This window comes from Hemicordylus capensis, chromosome 2 (genome assembly GCF_027244095.1).
Source record: "Hemicordylus capensis ecotype Gifberg chromosome 2, rHemCap1.1.pri, whole genome shotgun sequence".
NCBI lineage: Eukaryota > Metazoa > Chordata > Lepidosauria > Squamata > Cordylidae > Hemicordylus > Hemicordylus capensis.
The window spans coordinates 146,279,352-146,296,451 of NC_069658.1; the positions used below are offsets into that span (position 1 = coordinate 146,279,352).

Consider the following 17,100-nt stretch of genomic DNA (forward strand, 5'->3'; position numbering starts at 1 on the left):
AGGTGTATCAAAGTTCCTGCTCCTAAGGATATTAACAGCAGATTCATGATTTCTGGTCGATAAGTGCCTATTCAGGTGGCCCAGCTTCCATCCATCTTCCCATTTTTGGCCAGTAGAGAAGTCACTGGACATTTTGGCTTCAACACATGTCTTGCAAACCAAGCCTGTATCATCATTGGAATATTTCTCTCAACTTTACATGAGCCTTGCCTTTAGATTTGTGGAATTCTGTTTCTACTGTTTCATCCAGCCACTCTGCTTTGAACGAGAAACAGCATTTCTTCCATTTTGGTCCTTTGCTAGATGCCGTTGGCTTGTGTTTAGGCATGGCTAGTAGAAAGATAAAGTTGTGTTAAAAAGTCATCATCTTCAATTCCCCCACAGGAAAAGAAGAGTCAATGTTAATATATGTGATTTTGTATTAGAAGCTGCAGACCAACTGTCTTTATCTGCTTTGTTTTAATAGCAATTGGTGGTTAGAAGGGGCCTATAAAAATAATATTTTTGTATTAAGTAATAAAATTATAATAAATTTAATAAGTTTTGTTTTATTAAATACACTAAAATAAAAATCAATAATTAACTGCCTGTTGTCTAAGTTTTATTTAAATTTGAATTTATCCTTGCTTTCTTGCTCTTATCCTGTAAAGACAGTAGGCTTTGGGAACAGGGAATCATTTTATTTTTTAATCTATCCAATGTAAACCACTTTCAGAACATTTTATTGGAAAGTGGTATATAATGATAATAATTAACAATGATGCTACACAACAAGCGCAGAGCAAGAACTAAAAGTGCACATGCACTGAAAACATTTAATATTTTCATGTCTTCATGCAAAATTAAATATTTTGCATGAAAGGTACATTAACCAAATCTAGCAATTTAGATTTGCTATATAAAACTATAAAAAACTGTCAAATATGTAGCAGGATGGTGCTAAAACCAGCAGAAAGCAGCACCAATTTCTCCTTGGTATGTGTATTGATCGAGTGCTACCTCATCAAGAAGTAAAACATTTTGTAACCTGTTCTAGAATAACTGTTGAAGGATCACACATAATTTTTTAAAAATAAAACAAATTATTTGTAATTATTTAATTTATTTACTTATTTATCTAACATATTTGTATACCACTGCCACTACTGAAGTCTTTAGGCGGTTTACAGCAATAAAACAAACCAAGAAGTTTAAAGCAGTTAAACACAACACATATAAATAGTTCAAATTAAAATATCACCCATAAAACTACCAAATAGCTAAAAAGCTTGGCTAAAAAGATCTGTCTTTAGTTCTTTCCTAAAAGCCAACAGGGACGGATACAAAAATATAAAATATAAAAATAAAACAAAGTATTGCAGGAGAGGAGAGGGAACTTAGAATGGGAGCTGCGTGGAGGTTTTTTCCTTATGTGTTAAGATTTTTTCCCCAAATGAACTAGTTCAGCTAGTATTCAACTAATAAGTCAACATTCAAAAGTATATATTAATTTATGTCTGGGGGAAAAAAGGAAAATTCCCTTTCATTCCAGATTTGGGATACAGGTCCCCCCAGAGACTGTGAATTCTTTCCATAGCACTATAGTAGCAATTATTACTTAATTTATAACTATTATAAGTAATTTATTAGCACTCCTACCTCAGCCTTTTGGGGTTCTTTGAGAGGGTTGAAAAGGTCAAGCAAGATTCATAAAGATTCAGTTGCAGGCAGCAATGTATGAATTGCTCTATCTTATGCCACCATGAGGTCCTTCTTCCATTTGGAGCCCTCTGACCAGCTGTTGTGTCTTGCCTCACAGTCTCGCAAAGACACCCCAGGAAATTGCCTGTTTGTGCTTTGTAACAATACAGTGACTATGGGTGTGCAGAAAACTGGGTTGCCCGGTTCAGTTCGAGTCCAGACTGGACTCCAATTGGACTGGGCATGTTCGGTTTTGTGCACCCCGAACTCCCCCGGTTCCGTTGGGGAGGGGTTGCAATTAATTTCCCCCCCAAAAAACTATAACTTGCCACCGCTGCTCCAGGGGGCTTCTCCAAGACTGCAGAGGAAGTCTCCGGAGGTTCCCCCTCTCCCTGCCGGCCTCCATTACTGTCCAAATCGCCTGGTTTGGGCAGTCATCGTCCTGTTCCAGGCCTGCCCTCCGTTGAGGCAGTCATTTTGGAGGCCACCACGGATGCCCCATTGGCTGGTCAATTCAATATTGAACCAAACCGGGCGGGGGGGGGGCTGTTGGTCCGATATCAAGCCAACAAACTGAACTGGTTCGATGTCGGACCACTTCGGAATTGAACCTGTCCACACATACCTACTGAGTTCCCGCTCCACACCTCCGTGACTGAAGCAGCACGGAAGCGCTCTGGCTGGCCCACGTTCATTCATTCATTTATTATGCTGCCATTCTCAGAGCCTCAGTGTATGAACTTTAAAGGCTGAAATCATGATTATTTTGAATTATGCTTGGGACTGAGGATAGGGAGTGTTGCTCTTCATGTTCCAACACCAAGGTGTGTTGTGCTCCAGTGCTTCTTCCAGACTCCCTCCCTGTTGGTATTCCCTCTGATTTCTCCCCCCACCCTTTCCCCCGTCACCTGAGACTCCAGTTTGTATTCCGTTGGCTGCTGCTCCTCCCACCTCCACCCCCTTTCCCCATTTCCTGTCAGACTCCAGTGACAGGTATTGCTCTTTGGCTGGCTCCCAGTTGCTCCCCTTCCCACACCCATGCCTCCACCTCTCCCCACCGTTTGAGCTCTTGTGCGGGGAATAGTCTCAGTCCGAATCCGAATAGTCCGAATAGTCTCAGTCCGTTTGCTGCTGCCACCAGCACGGTTGCCACATGACAGCAGGAGCAAACAGGACTTGGAGCCGATTCCCCGCACAAAAGTTCAAGCAGCGAGGAGAGGCGGAGACGTGGGCTCTTGCCAGGGCAAGACTGATCTTGCTCTGGCAAGAGCCTACATGGCAGCGGTGGCAGCAAACAGGACTAGGAGCGAGCCAAGCCAATTCTCCACATGAGAGCCAAAGTGGCAGGGAGAGGTGGAGAGTGTGCGAATGGAAGCAACTGGGAGCCAGCCAAGGAGCAATACCAGTCACTGAAGTCTGACAGGCAACTCGGAAAGGCAGTGGGGGGAAGCAGCAGCTGCTGAGGGTGGCACTTTCTGGGAGGAGGGGAGCAGCAGCCAGTGGCAAGAAGGCAAGTGAACCACCCTTAGGGATTGTTGCACGAGGTGTCTGGAGTGTGTGTGTGTGTGTGTGTGTGTGTGTGTGTGTGTGTGTGTGTGCGCGCGTGCACGCGCAGCCGTGCAGTTTAGCGGGAGCAGTGCTGGTAACCTCCAGGCTTGACTACTGTGATGCTCTCTACATAGGGCTGCTTTTGTATGTAGTCTGGAAAGTACAATTGGTACAGAATGCAGCAGCCAGACTGGTCTCTGGGATAACCAGAAGGGACTGTATAACACTGGTTAAAGACAAACCAACCAACCCACCCTGAACAGCCAGCGGGGTTTGGTCCGGGGTCGAACTGAACTGTGGATGATTCAGTTTGACCCCGGACTCTCGAACCGAACAGGTTCGATGTCAAACTGGTTCAACATCAAAGTTACAAAGCATTAACAGCTTCTTTCAAATTGAGAGAAATTGGCTATAAACACAGATCAATGACTGGTATCAAACCATAATAATGGACTGGACACGGCAGATTCCAAATAGTGATCAACAGAGAACCAGGGTGATGTAGTGTAGAGTGCTGGACTTGGATCAGAGAGACCTGGGTTCAAATTGCCACGAAGCTCAATGCATGGCTCTGGGCCAGTCACATCTCTCAGTCTAATGTACCACACAGAGTTATTATGATAATAACATGTACATCATTCCGAATGCATTGGAGAAAAAGTAGAATTCAAATGATATAAAGTATAAATACATAATATACACACAGGAATAAATGAAACTCCCAAATTCCTCTTCTGACTCTATAGCAGAAGCTGAGAACCAGATATGCAAGTTGTTTTTGCTTCCACTTCACCTGCCTCGTTGCATCTGCACAAGTAAGCTTTTGGGCCACATTCAAGCTAAGGGAATGGTGTAACAAATGCACAGGGCTGTCCTGACGCAGGCTAAGCCATTTTGCTACTTAAGGCCTATAACACAAATAGCAAAAATGGTAGCATTAATTGAAATAAGTAACGCTGTGCCACCCTTTGACAACCCTCAAACAACAACAACAAATATTTATATACTGCTTTTCAACAAAAGTTTCCAAAGCAGTTTACACCGAGAAATGATAAATAAATAAGATGGCTCCCTGTCACCAAGAGCTCACAATCTAAAAAGAAACATAAGATAGACACCAGTAACTGTCACTGGAGGTACTGTGCTGGGGTTGGATATGATGTGAGGCAGCCATCTCAAAATTGGACTGGCCTTGCAAGATAGAAACATGGGTTGTGTCCCTATATCATGCCTGAGGAAGACAGGAATGAAGTCAGATTTGCATGTGATATCCGGTAGGCTGGTAGGCAGAGCTCCCTCTAGACCCCATTTCCGGACTGTCGAGCCGTATAATAGCATATACTAGAGGAAAAGAGACTCCAGGAAGAAAAATAAGTCAGAGAAAACAACAGAGAGTAAAGAGAGTAGCAGAAAAGGTAGCACCAGCGGTAAAGAACCATCTGCAACCCTGGGAGTCGCCACCGCCCACTACTGCGCCCTCGTAGCATCCAAGAAGGAGAGGGGAGTGGAAAAGGTAGTCCACGGGAGGGCCGGATAAAATCAGACACTGCGAAAAATAACCCTTCACAGGTAGGACCAATGTTTCTTTTTCCACAGTTGTCTGATTTTATCCATGAAGATGGGATGTGCCCAAGCTAGAGGTCTTGTAAAGAAAGGGAGGGAAGCGGACCCTAGACTACTCTTTGAAGATTGGTACGTGTCATGGCTGCTTGATCGGCATGGAAGGAAGAGACCTTGCAATGTTTAATGAAAGGCGAAATGGATGCCCAGGTGGCCGCTTTGCATATTACGTGGAGTGGAGCATTCGCAGAGAAAGCCATAGAAGTACTTGTGCTGAATGTGGAGTGTGCCGTAATGTCCCCTGGAACTGGCAGGCCGAGGGACTGGTAGGCCAAACAGATAGTAGCTTTGATCCATTTTGCCAGGGCAAGCTTGGACGCTTTTAGGCCCAGAGACCCAGGGTGGAACGATATGAAGAGGGCATCCGTCTTGCAGTGAGAGCTGGTACGTTGGAGGTAAGCCTTGATGGCTCTGCGCACATCTAGGGTGTGCCATGCTTTTTCTTTAGGATGCGTAGGTTTGGGGCAGAAGGAGGAAAGGACTACTTCTTGGGATCTATGAAAAGTGGAGTTGACTTTAGGGATGAAGGTCGGGTCCAGACGGAGAAAGACTGCATCGTCTGAGAATGTGCAAAGGTCTTTGTGTGCCAAAAGGGCTGCCAACTCGGATACTTGTCTAGCTGAGGTGATGGCGACTAAGAAGAGGACCTTGTAAGACAGAATCTTGAGGGGAGTAGTGGTGATAGGCTTGAATGGGGGCCTCGTGAGAGTGTTGAGCACCTTGTTCAAGGCCCAGGAAGGGAACCTATGTATCGGCGGAGGAGCTAAATTGTTCACTCCCCTGAGGAAGTGGGAAATGTGAGGGTGTAGTGACGAGGAGTCTCTGATGTTCAGAGGAAGAATTGTAGTTAGGGCTCACACCTGCCTGCGTAGAGTGTTAGGATGCAGTCCCATGGTTAAGCCTTCTTGGAGAAAGGACAGAACTTCAGAAACACCCGCCACCGATGGGGGTAGTCCTTTTTTGCGAGACCATCTGGAAAAAGCAGCCCAAGTCGTCTGGTATATGCGGCCAATAGAGGGGCGTCTTGAGGCTAGAATAGTGTCCTGTACCACCTGTGAGTAGCCTGCTTGAGGTAGTCTGGAGCGCTCAATCTCCACGAGTGAAGTTGTAGCCATTCTGGGTCTGGATGCAGTATGGGACCCTGACTGAGCAGGTCTCTCCGGCAAGGAAGGGGCCATGGGTCCCGGACTGAGAGAGACATCAGATCTGTGAACCATGGACGCCTGGGCCATCTTGGGGCTATTAGAACCACATCCACTCTTTTGAGGATCAGTTTTTGAATCACCCTGGGAATGATGGCCGTCGGGGGGAAGGCATAGAGGAGGCCTGGTGGCCAGGTTGCTGTGAGGGTGTCTGTCTGTTCAGCTGAGAGGGAGAGGTATCTGGTGAAGAATCGGGGAAGCCTGTGATTTCTCTGAGATGCAAAGAGGTCCACTTCGGGCAAACCGAACACCTTGGTGACCTGATGAAAAACTTCCGGGTTCAGGGACCACTCCGCAGCCTCTAAGGTCTGGTGACTGAGCCAGTCTGCTGCTAGGTTCGTCGCACCACTCAAATGCTCAGCCGTGATGGAGGCTAGATGGGTTTGAGCCAGGCTGAATAAGAGAGATGCTTCCTTCATCATTGACTTGGACCTCGTGCCGCCCTGATTTGCAATGTAGGCTTTGGCGGCCACATTGTCCGTCCTGACCAGAACATGATGGCCCCGGATCAATGGGAGGAAGCTCACCAGAGCGAGGCGAATGGCTCGCAATTCCAGGAGGTTGATGTTCCTTGAAGATTCGATGGGAGACCAGGTGCCCTGAGCTAGATAGTGGCCGTAGTGGGCTCCCCAGCCAGTGAGACACGCGTTGGAAATGATCGTGACCCTGTGGGGTGGCATTAGCGGCATTCCCCTGAGTACCGCTGGTGAGAGCCACTAGTGGAGAGATCGGAGGACCTCTGAGTGGATACAAAGCTTCTTGTGCATCTTGGAGGCGATGAGATCCTGAAAGAGTCTGAGGAAGGCTTGGAGGGATCAGGAGTGCCAGCAGGACCACAAGGGTGCACTCCATGCAGGATACCACGGAGCCCAAGAGTTGAGCCAGAAGGGAGAGGTCTGTATGAGGGCTGTGGAGGAGAGGCCTGATCAGGTCTGATCAGGTCTGATATCTTCGCTATGCGCTCTGAGGAGAGAGATATGGTGCCCTTGATGGTGTCGAAAACCACTCCCAGATGTTGAAGAGTTTGGGCAGGGTTCAGGTGACTCTTCGAATCCGTGTTGTTCTAGGAGAAGGAGCGTGTGTTTTGTTGTGCTTAGTTTAGGGACGCTGATCGTATAAGCAGGTCGTCCAGATAGGGGTGGACATGGAGCGTTTCTCTCATTTTGGCCACCATGATCTTTGTAAAGGTTCTCGGGGCTGATGAGAGGCCAAAGGGCATGGCTTTGTACTGGAAGTGAATGTCGAGGACATGGAAGCGAAGGAACTTGCGATGCGGAGGGAAAATGGGAACATGTAGATATGCCTCTGAAAGATCTATGGATGCTAGGTATTCCCCTTTGCGCACCGCTTCTTTGATGGTATGAAGAGACTCTATTCTTAAATGGTGTTTCTTTATAAAGCGGTTTAGGTGCTTGAGATCAAGTACGGCCCTCCAAGACCCGTCCTTCTTTGGCACCAGGAAAAGGAAGGAGTAGACACCTTGAGATTGTTCGGCTGTGAGAACGGGTTTTATGGCGTGTATATGGAGTAGATGATTCAGAGCTTGAGACATCCGCTTCTTCTTCTCCAGGTCCTTGGGAGTGGGAGTGATGATGGAGTAATCGGGTGGATAAACCGTAAAGTCTAGTCGGAGACTGTCTGTGATAGTATTTTGCACCCAGGCATCGGAAGAAGACTGGCTCCAGATTGGTGCGAAGAAGCAGAGCCTGCCTCCGATGGGCCAGGAGTCATTGTTTTCGATTCTGCTGGAAACTTGTCCCGAAGGACTGGCGGGTGGATTGGAACTTATTATTTCCTCAGAATCGCTGATGTCCCTGTTGGTGCCAGTTGCCTCTGTAAGAGGTGTTGAAGAAGCGGTGGTCTTTGGAAGGATTAGAATAGGGTCGTAAACCAGACCTGTAGGGGTGAAAATAAGGCTGGGCCATGAGACCAGGACGTTGAAAATCTTTGCCAGGGTAGGCATGGTCTTCTTTTTGTCTTTGGTGTCCACGAGGACTTGATCTAAGGAATCCCCAAATAATATGGCTCCCAAGAAGGGGGAGAATGCCAAGTTAAGCTTGGACTTATGGTCCACTTTCCAGTTTTTTAACCATAAGCACCTCCGAACCGCTGCTCCTGCCACCATGGATCTTGAAGCGTGCTGGATGCAGTTGAGACTGGAATCGGCTGCAAAGACGGCTACTTTGGCTAATTTGTTGATGCCAAGTCTGAGTTCTTTATTATCTGGTGGCACGAGCTGGATAAGTTGTTTGGCCCAGAGAACTGCGGTCCTAGAGAATATTGAGTTTGCTGACGCTGCCCTGATGATGGTAGCAGCACCGTCATGAACTTTCCTAAAGAGGAAGTCACATTTTTTGTCCTCTGGTATCCTCAGTTGTTCATCTCCGTCCTTGTTTATCAGTGACACCAGTTGTGTCACTGGGGCATCTACTATAGGAGAGACTAAGAGAGACATAATATCATCAGGTAGATTGTACAGTTTCTTAGGACATGGAGTAACTGGTCAAGATGCAAAGGGCATCTTCCATTCTACCACCATAGTATCTTTAAAGAGAGGGGGGAAAGGAACAGAGGAGGATGAGGATGCAGAAGGAAAGACAGCTTGGTCGAGGGATGAGAGGGTGGGGGGGATAGCATCAGGAGATGTATCTTTAATGACTGAGTGCTTTGGCTAAGAGCACATCAAAATCTGATTGTTGAAATAGTTTAGTTGAGTTAACCTGGTTAGGTTGCTCATCCTCTTGCGATAGTTCACCTTCCTCCATAGAGGAGGAAGAAGAAGAAGAATCCCCTGATTGTGGTCGAGGCAGGTGTGTCAGGGGTGGTAGAGTAGGGATAGGAGGAGGGGGGCCCAAGGGTAGAGCGAGCTCTTGTGGAGCTGTAGGTAACTGGTTTTTCCTAGTAGGTGGTGGCATATGCCCTTCATCAGAAGAGGAGGACAGTGGCAATGAGTCTGCTGGACATTTGGACTTGCGTGACTTAGGAGGTCTAGGTAAGAATTGACCCCTCTCATTGGATGGAATGACTCCACGGGTGGGGCTGGAGCCCGGTGAAGATGAGAGAAAAATGGGCTTAGTGGCTTGAGGCGCAGCCCTGGGAGGAACGAGTGGGGCAGTCCCCATCTCTGATCTGATAAAGGATCGAAGCCAGGCTTCAAATGCAGGCGCTGGCTGTTTAAACTGCCCCTCAGGTACTGTAGAAGGATTACTCATGGTTGGAGTTAGTTGTCTGGTGGCTTCCAATGTAGCTGCAGCTTGTGTAGCAATAGGGCTGGTAGAGTTGGAGAGTGATGATTGGGATACGGAGGGGATTAGCCGGCAAGCCGGGGTCCCCCTCCCCCATCAAGGATTTGGTGTCATTCATTGCGGACGTGAAAGAGGCGCCCATCCCGATATGCGCAGCAATAGAACCCTCTTGATCCAGAATGAGTGCCTGAGGAAATCGTTTAGGCAGGTGCTGTTGGCAGATGGCTTGTAAAAGTAGCTAGCTGTTCACTGAGGTGAACTACTGGCGGATTAACTTTGCGCTTATGGTGCTTGTGTTTATCAGAAGCATTTTTTAGCTTTTTGGAAGATCTGCCGCCCTCTGGTTCACCATTCTTGGTCTTTTTTGCTGCTTTTTTGCTGGGGGGCTCACTTGGGGCGACAATAGAAACAGCCGTTTGTGCTTTAGAGGCACCTGCCGGCATGCCCAGGAGATCGGCGGAAAGCGGGGGTGGGAATAATAAAAATAATAATGGGAATAATAAAAAGCGGGAAGTTTTTTCGCGAGCTTTGAGGCTCGGTGCCAATCCGGCACCTTCGGAGGGTGCCCCTTCGGACAAAGAGGTGGCTAAGAGCTCCCCTGCCACAGTGGGATTCATAATGGAGGGGGACAGGGGGAGGGAGGAGTCAGAGGCAAGGAAGGCAAAACTGAAAGTAAAAAAGAAAAGCGGTCAATTAGCCAAATTAGCAACTAAAAAAGGCGTTTGGAATTTGCAGAAATGCACAAAGACCCCCTTCCCACTCTTGCACAAAGGAAAAAGGGGAAATAAAGCATATAAGAACAAGCCTGAAGTAGAAGGTTGAAGAGATTTCCGAAGTGTGTGCTGCCTGAGGCAAGACAGGAACGGAACTGGGGTCTAGAGGGAGCTCCGCCTACCAGCCTAGCGGATACCACATGCAAATCTGACTTCATTCCTGTCTTCCTGAGGCATGATATAGGGACACAACCCACCTTCATGGATAAAATCAGACAACTGCGGAAAAACACTTTTAGTCCTTGGTATTCTTTTAGCCTTGTATTGTTTACACAGGAGTTTGAATTAGAAAAGGGAAAGAGTATGATCTTTGCTATCTGCGTTTATGGATGTTACAAGAAGGGGAGGGCCATCCTGCCTTTCCCCACTGAGTTCCTATAACATCACAAAAGCAGACAGAGCAGGAGTTAGTGTTGCTGGGGACTGCAGAGAGAGGAGAGTATGGCTGCAGGAAGCAGAGCCAAAAGGAGCTCTGGGATATCCCCACCATCACATGTTCACCAAAAACAATCATTCTGGAAGAACAACAACATTGTGTACCCCCAACCGAAGTACCCGAGGCTAGTTTCTGTGAATACGTATTTTAGAGAAGGCTCCTTAGAATGCTGAGGAAACAAGTGTCCCGATTGGTCCACAGACCCAGGAGAGAGTTCTCTTTTAGAATTCATACAGCTTGCTTGGGAATAATTAGAGTAGTAATATCATCTTCTTAGGCATAACAAGCCTTCTCTCCCCTGACAAAATGCTAGACTAGATTATCAATGCAGCAGTCTCTTGTTTTAACAGTGACAAAATGATCTTGATTATAATAGACTTATGTACTCGCTCTGACAGGACTACTGTTAACACGGTGTGTCAGAAGAGAAATTAAGGTTCCATGTGGAGTCGCTTGTTCTTTTGCATATGCTTTCTCTAGACATATTATCTGCATCATAATTGCCAACCAAGACAGATGCCTGTTTAGAATTGCTCCTTCTGACAGGCCTGTCTCTCATTCACTTCAGAAAAGAGCCCATTCTTGATCCTGATGGTTTAGAGATTAATAAAATATGTTTCACACTTGTCAATCGAGTGATTATGCTGGAACAAGCTGTTCTCAGATACTTAAGTCTGTCTAAGGTTTTTTTGCCAACAACATCTGTGATTATATTCATTTGTTCATGACTGCAGCTCTAACATTCATTTCACAACAAGCGCTGCCTGCGAACAAGTGACAGTGTTGCTTGCCTGAGACAAACCTTCCCTTTCTGGTGTTTGAAGACTGCTTCACACACTACAAAACTCCTGCATAAAGGGCAATGCGCTGAGATTCTAAACAGTTTTTTCAAAAGATTCCCACAAGTTGTACAAAAGTGCCTTGGATACAGCAAGCAACTCAGACATAATGTGTTTCCCACCTGCAGTTTACCGCACAGTGATAGTGTAGCATTTCCAGTTTGAAGCCGATTAGTGTGTTGCAATCACCTTAAACCAGTGTGATTAGCGTGTCATTACAGAAGCGGAAATCTGCCTTACAAAGTGTGCAGAGGTCTTACGCAGTACTGATCCTCCACCCTCTCTCTGCCAATGAATGAACAGTAACATCACCATGAGATGGGCAGTAAGGATAGGAAGCATCATGATTCTGTGATGCAGACCACCTCACACGATAGGCACAGGGGAATCACAGAAGCATCACTATTACCCGGAAAGCATGGAGCTATTCCTAAATCCAAGCTGACTGGGCAGAGGGGAGAATGGGATGCTGAGAAGCAATATTAACTGGGCTAGCTAGCAGTTGCAAGGAGGATGCTTGCCAACTGATGGAGGAAATGAGTATCTTATCCATCTCTTTTGGATTGTAAGAACTAAGAATGCTCCCCTCTTGTAATCCAGCAAAAGGATGCCTCAGATATCTGAAGTCTAAGAAATGTTGCCTTACTTAAACTAAAGGAAATCATTCAGCAGCATGAGGATCGACAGAAGAACAAAAAACACAAAGAGGACACTGAATAGGAAGTGGAGCTATGGAGTGGAGATGGAGTTGAATGTCTGAAGATGGATTTAAATGACAAGATACCCCTTTGATTAACAAAATCAACCCTCTGGTCATCAAAACCTACAATATGTCCTATGAACCACATAGCATTGATGGTCCCCATCCTCCTGAAATTAACTACATTTTTGATAAATGCGTAATAGTAAGTAAGTAAAACTTTATTTTGGTTGTAGACCAGCGATACAATAAATAATAAAACGAATAAAACGAATAAAAAGAATAAGATAATCATATAAAATCAGACTACATTCATACGCATTTGGCTTATTATATAGCAATATTTGGCCACAATATGGATGACATCCGGGTTAAGGTTAGTAAGCAAATAGTTTAAATAAAAATCATCTCCACAACCCGGAAAATTGATCAAAAGTGGGGCAATTAATTGGCGTCTTATGTCTCTGTATAAATCACAATACAGGAGAACATGAACAGCTGTTTCAACATTACCAGATCCACAGGGGCATAATCTTAATGCATATGATGTGCCCTGGAATCTCCCATGGAGTACGGCTGTTGGAAGAGCATTTACACGCGCAAGTGTTAGAGCTCGTCTAAACTTCGAGATTAAGATACTACTTAAATATGTAGCAGGCTTAAGCTCAGTGCCCTGACTTCCTATGTAAATGTCACTCGGTAACTTTGTGTGTTCCATCTGCAACTCCATGTCCTGGATATGTTGCACAATAGTACTTCTGGCCTGGTTGAAGCTAAATGTGTAATAGGATGATGAGGTGCAAAAAGAGAGCATGGCTCCTGAACTTTTAGATAGTTGCAGGGGAGGAATGTTAGGAGGTGCTGCTTTTCTCTCCCCTGCATGACAAGCAGCCCCTGCTGAAAACCCCTCCCTTACACAACCATTAAAAGATACCCGAGCTCCATTCTGCCGTTGGGAACCCTAACTAAGCCCCTTTCCACAGTGATTTGTCTGCCAAAGCACTCCGGAGAGTCTACCACAAAACCCGTCTGCATTACAGAGGATTTTGGAGCATATGCTAGTGTCCACAGTGTTCAGGCACGGTAACAGCAACTAGACCTATTGAGTCTCTCTGTTACCGGGCATGAGCTACAACCCTCTCTTGCAGCTGCAGGGGAAGATCAACAATGAGTTGGCAAGTATTAGTAATCTTCTCATTAAGGAACTGCTGTAAGCTTCCAAGGGACCTCAGAGTTCCCTGGAACACAGCCCGAGAACAACCACCACAAAACACCACGTGACTGTGAAGATACATGCAAATAGAAATAAAGTCCTCTCCCCTCTCCCAGTGCACTTTAAAGTCCCATTTCTACTCTATTACTGTTTGGGGATGCTTCATATTTGAAGTGACACCAAAGAGAAGCATTTTGGGTTGAGAAACACAGTTGAATCACATACCTCACCAGAGGGTTGCCATTATACAGAATGTAAATGCCAGCCTCTTTATTTCCATATATTTGATTGCTACGGATGATGCCTTTTCCGTTGCCAAGGACAACGATGCCGGAGCGAAGGCCACTGTGGATCCTATTACACTGTCGTTTTATTTAGGCACATTTGAAAAGAATAAAAGGAGAAAAATGGGAGAGAGAGTGAGATCATTCATACAAGTTAGCGACTCACTACGACAGCAGAAAGGTCAGCAAGCTTCTGTAACAAAAAGCATCCAGATTCTTAAACCTAGAACCAATTTATTTGAAAAAGGAACACCCAAATTGGTGTCTCCCTGGAGAAATTCTGGCATCTCTGGTGTAACGAAACCCTCTTCCTTTCCCGCAGTAACTGGATAAAGAAATTAAGAGACTTCCCACCATGCCTTGCCCATTGCACCTCAGCCTTAACTCAGAAATCTAGTCCAGCAATTATCCAATCTGGGGAAGGAATGGAGGAGAGGACAAAAGACTGGTAAGTCAGCAAGCTCTGAGTAGGGTCGCCAACTTTTTAACCAGTCACTGTAGCTGCACATGCAAGAGCAACTTGATGCACAGATTAGCAAGTGATATTTTATTTACATGCTGTGAACTGGGACATAGCCACCATTGGACAAGGGGGTACAGACATCCCTGGGCCACTGGGATGGGCCGCCGCAGCATACCTCCCCATCCGGACAGCCCCTCACTCACCCCCTCCCACACCCAGACAGCAAATGAAGCACTAATCAGCTGAGACCAGACTTCTCTCTTCTCCAGCTGGAGCTTCATTCAAGTGCTGGCTGGCTGGGGGCTTTTCTCCCTGCCTCACTCCCAGCAAGACAGAGAAAGACACTCAGGCAGCCAGTGAATGAAGAGGATTGGGAAAGGGGGCCAGGCTGCCCCTCTTCCCAGTAGTGGCCACTTCCCTTGCATCAACGTCAGACACAGGTGATCTGGCCATTATCAAGAGAAGGGTCACTCGGCCCCCCTCCTGATGCTCCCCAGTCAGTGCTTTGTTCGAGCACTGCCTGGGGGCTACTTTCTCTGCCTCAAGAGGGGCTGAGTGGCCCCTCTCCTGATACTGGCCAGAAGGGGTGTAGTTAGGGTGTGTGCACTGCTGCTGGCAGGAGCTCGTCCCTTGGGTAAGGGCTGCCAGCAGAAGCCTGTCGCTTGAGCAGCTTCACTTGCTGGTTTGTGCAGGACCTGACTAAAAGAACGGTTTTAAGACAAGCACACATTTCTCAGGCAACAGAGAAAAGAACAGTCTGAGGATAAAACAAATAGCCTCAGGCCAAAACTAGATGATATCTTATGCAGCTAATGTTGGATTTCCAACTTTTGGTTTGCAACATAGTGAATGCAGGGGTGACAAATTCAGGAGAGAAGCAGAGGTAGGGCTGTGCATTAATGCTTCCCCAAACTTTCAAGCACACACCTCTCCTCAGCTTCTTTCCAACTGGAGGAAGAGCAGCTGGGGAGAAAGGGGTGCAGGGGGAAAGTGGCTTGCAGGATCTGTGTGTTAAGCATGCCTCCCCTGCCTGGAGCTTCTTCCTTGTGCCCACACCCATGTTAGACGAATCCCATCTTGCCCACACCTAATTCTGGCCTTAGAGCAACTCTGGACAAGTGAGAACCAATACCAGGATCAGAGGGTTGGCTCCTTTGCGAATATCCATGCCAGCTTCACAATTGGAATAAACATCATTATCAGCAATCAAGCCTCCTGCACCGAGGCGCAGAAATATCCCTGAGGTCTTACAGTGGTGAATGTCATTCTTCTGCATGACAATCTAAAAGAAAGAAGAAAAAGAATTCAATTATGTTTAAACAGGGAAACAAAATCCAGGAAGTCCTTCCAAGCATAAATTTTGATAGCAAAGGCCAATGTTTGTCGGTTCCCCCCAGTGTAGAGTGGTAGGAATGAAAATGAGTTATTTATTTATCATAGTTAATAAATAATGTTATTGTACATACCACCTTTCATTAAAACAATCCCAAGGCGGTTTACACAGAATTAAAAACAAAGTTATAGAAATAACACAATTAAAATATTAAGCTAAAAATATAAAACAAATCTGATTAAAAATTTAAAACACAAGCATAAAAACAGTACAAAATACAAAGAAGCAGCAGCAGAGACAATCATATAAAAGCCTGGGTAAAAAGCCAAGATTTAACAAGCTTTCTAAAAACTGTGATGGAGACCGAGAAGCGGATAGCCACTGGGAGAGAATTCCAAAGTCTGGGGGCAGCAACAGAGAAGGCCCTGTCCCTCGTGCATGACAACCGAGCCTCCCTCATTGTCGGCACCCGGAGCAAAGTCCCCTCAGATGACCTCGTCAAGCGGGCAGCAATCCTTGGGAGCAGGTGGTCCCTCAGATATCCTGGGCCCAAACCGTTAAGGGCTTTAAAGGTCAAACACAGCACCTTGAATTGGACCCAGAAACAAACTGGTAGCCAGTGCAGCTCTTTCAAAATGGGTGTGAGGTGCTCCCACCGGGCAGCTCCAGATAAAACCCTCGCTGCCGCATTTTGCATTAGCTGCAGTTTCCGGATATTCTTCAAGGGCAGCCCCTCGTAGAGCGCATTACAGTAACACAGCCGTGACGTGACTAAGGCATGAGTAACTGCGGCCAGATCTGCCTTCTCGAGAAAGGGACGCAGCTGGCGTACTAGCCAAAGCTGTGCCAAAGGCACCGCCTCCACCTGAGCTTCCAAAAGCAGAGCCGGGTCCAGTAATACTCCCAAGCTGCAGGGTATTAGAAAGATTAGACAGATTAGAAACTCCATGGTCCCAATGCACCTTCTGCTATGAACTCACTAGGTACAGTAGCTTTATGCCGGCCACTCTGCTTCCAGTCATCCACCTGCATTATTGGGATGCTAATAGTGACCTACCTTACATGATTATTGCAGGGATTACAAGATAATATATGTGAAGGGCTTTGAAGACTCAAAAGCATTGTATAAATGCTAAGCATTTGTAAGTATGTATGTATTCACAGTATATACTATTTTGACAAGCAAAGAAAATCTCAACACTGCTTACAGAGCAAAAGAAATGAGCAGATAGTTTCCTGTCCCAAGAGGGGCTTATAAACTAACACACTCACATATAGACGGAAGACACCAGCCACAGCCACAGGAAGGGATGCTGTGTTGGACTGAATGGGGACCATTCTCCCACTGCTAAATACAAGAGAGAGCCACCCCTGTAAAAGGTGCTTTTGTGCCCACTTAGCCGCGGTTATTAAGATTACAGCAGAACCTCCAAGTCTGGAATCACCCAGGCAAACCAAACTGCTCTTTTACCATTCATTTGTCAGATTAGTCTGTACACAAACGTGGGAGTCTATTCATGTCACATAATTGGGATGCATATTTAAACCACAGCTAGTCATTTTTCAAAAAAACACTTGTATCCCCATAGCTCAGGGTTGCTATGTGAACAAAAATCAATTCTTTAAAAAACAAACAACCCCCCCCCTCAATTTTATATTATAATTTTATTCAAGTCTTTTTTTTAAATACCATTAATACAAAGTGCTTTGGAAAAAAAACAGATTTAAAATGAAATCTGAAAGTAATGCAAGCACGTTAAACTG

The 17,100-nt window shown here is 46.0% G+C and overlaps 1 protein-coding gene across 5 annotated transcripts in view; it reads right to left on the minus strand.

The window, feature by feature from the left end:
- FBXO10 (F-box protein 10) overlaps positions 1-17,100 on the minus strand; it is a 63,001-nt gene that overhangs the window by 22,994 nt on the left and 22,907 nt on the right. For all 5 annotated transcript variants that reach the window (XR_008314727.1, XR_008314726.1, XM_053288844.1 and 2 more), the window contains 2 exons: positions 15,136-15,285; positions 13,482-13,618 (listed from right to left, as the gene is read on the minus strand). Coding sequence is in view for 3 of the 5 variants with exons in the window: in XM_053288844.1 (XP_053144819.1) it covers positions 13,482-13,618; positions 15,136-15,285 (287 nt within the window). In the remaining 2 variants the exon portion in view is untranslated. The remainder of the gene's footprint in view (positions 1-13,481; positions 13,619-15,135; positions 15,286-17,100) is intronic.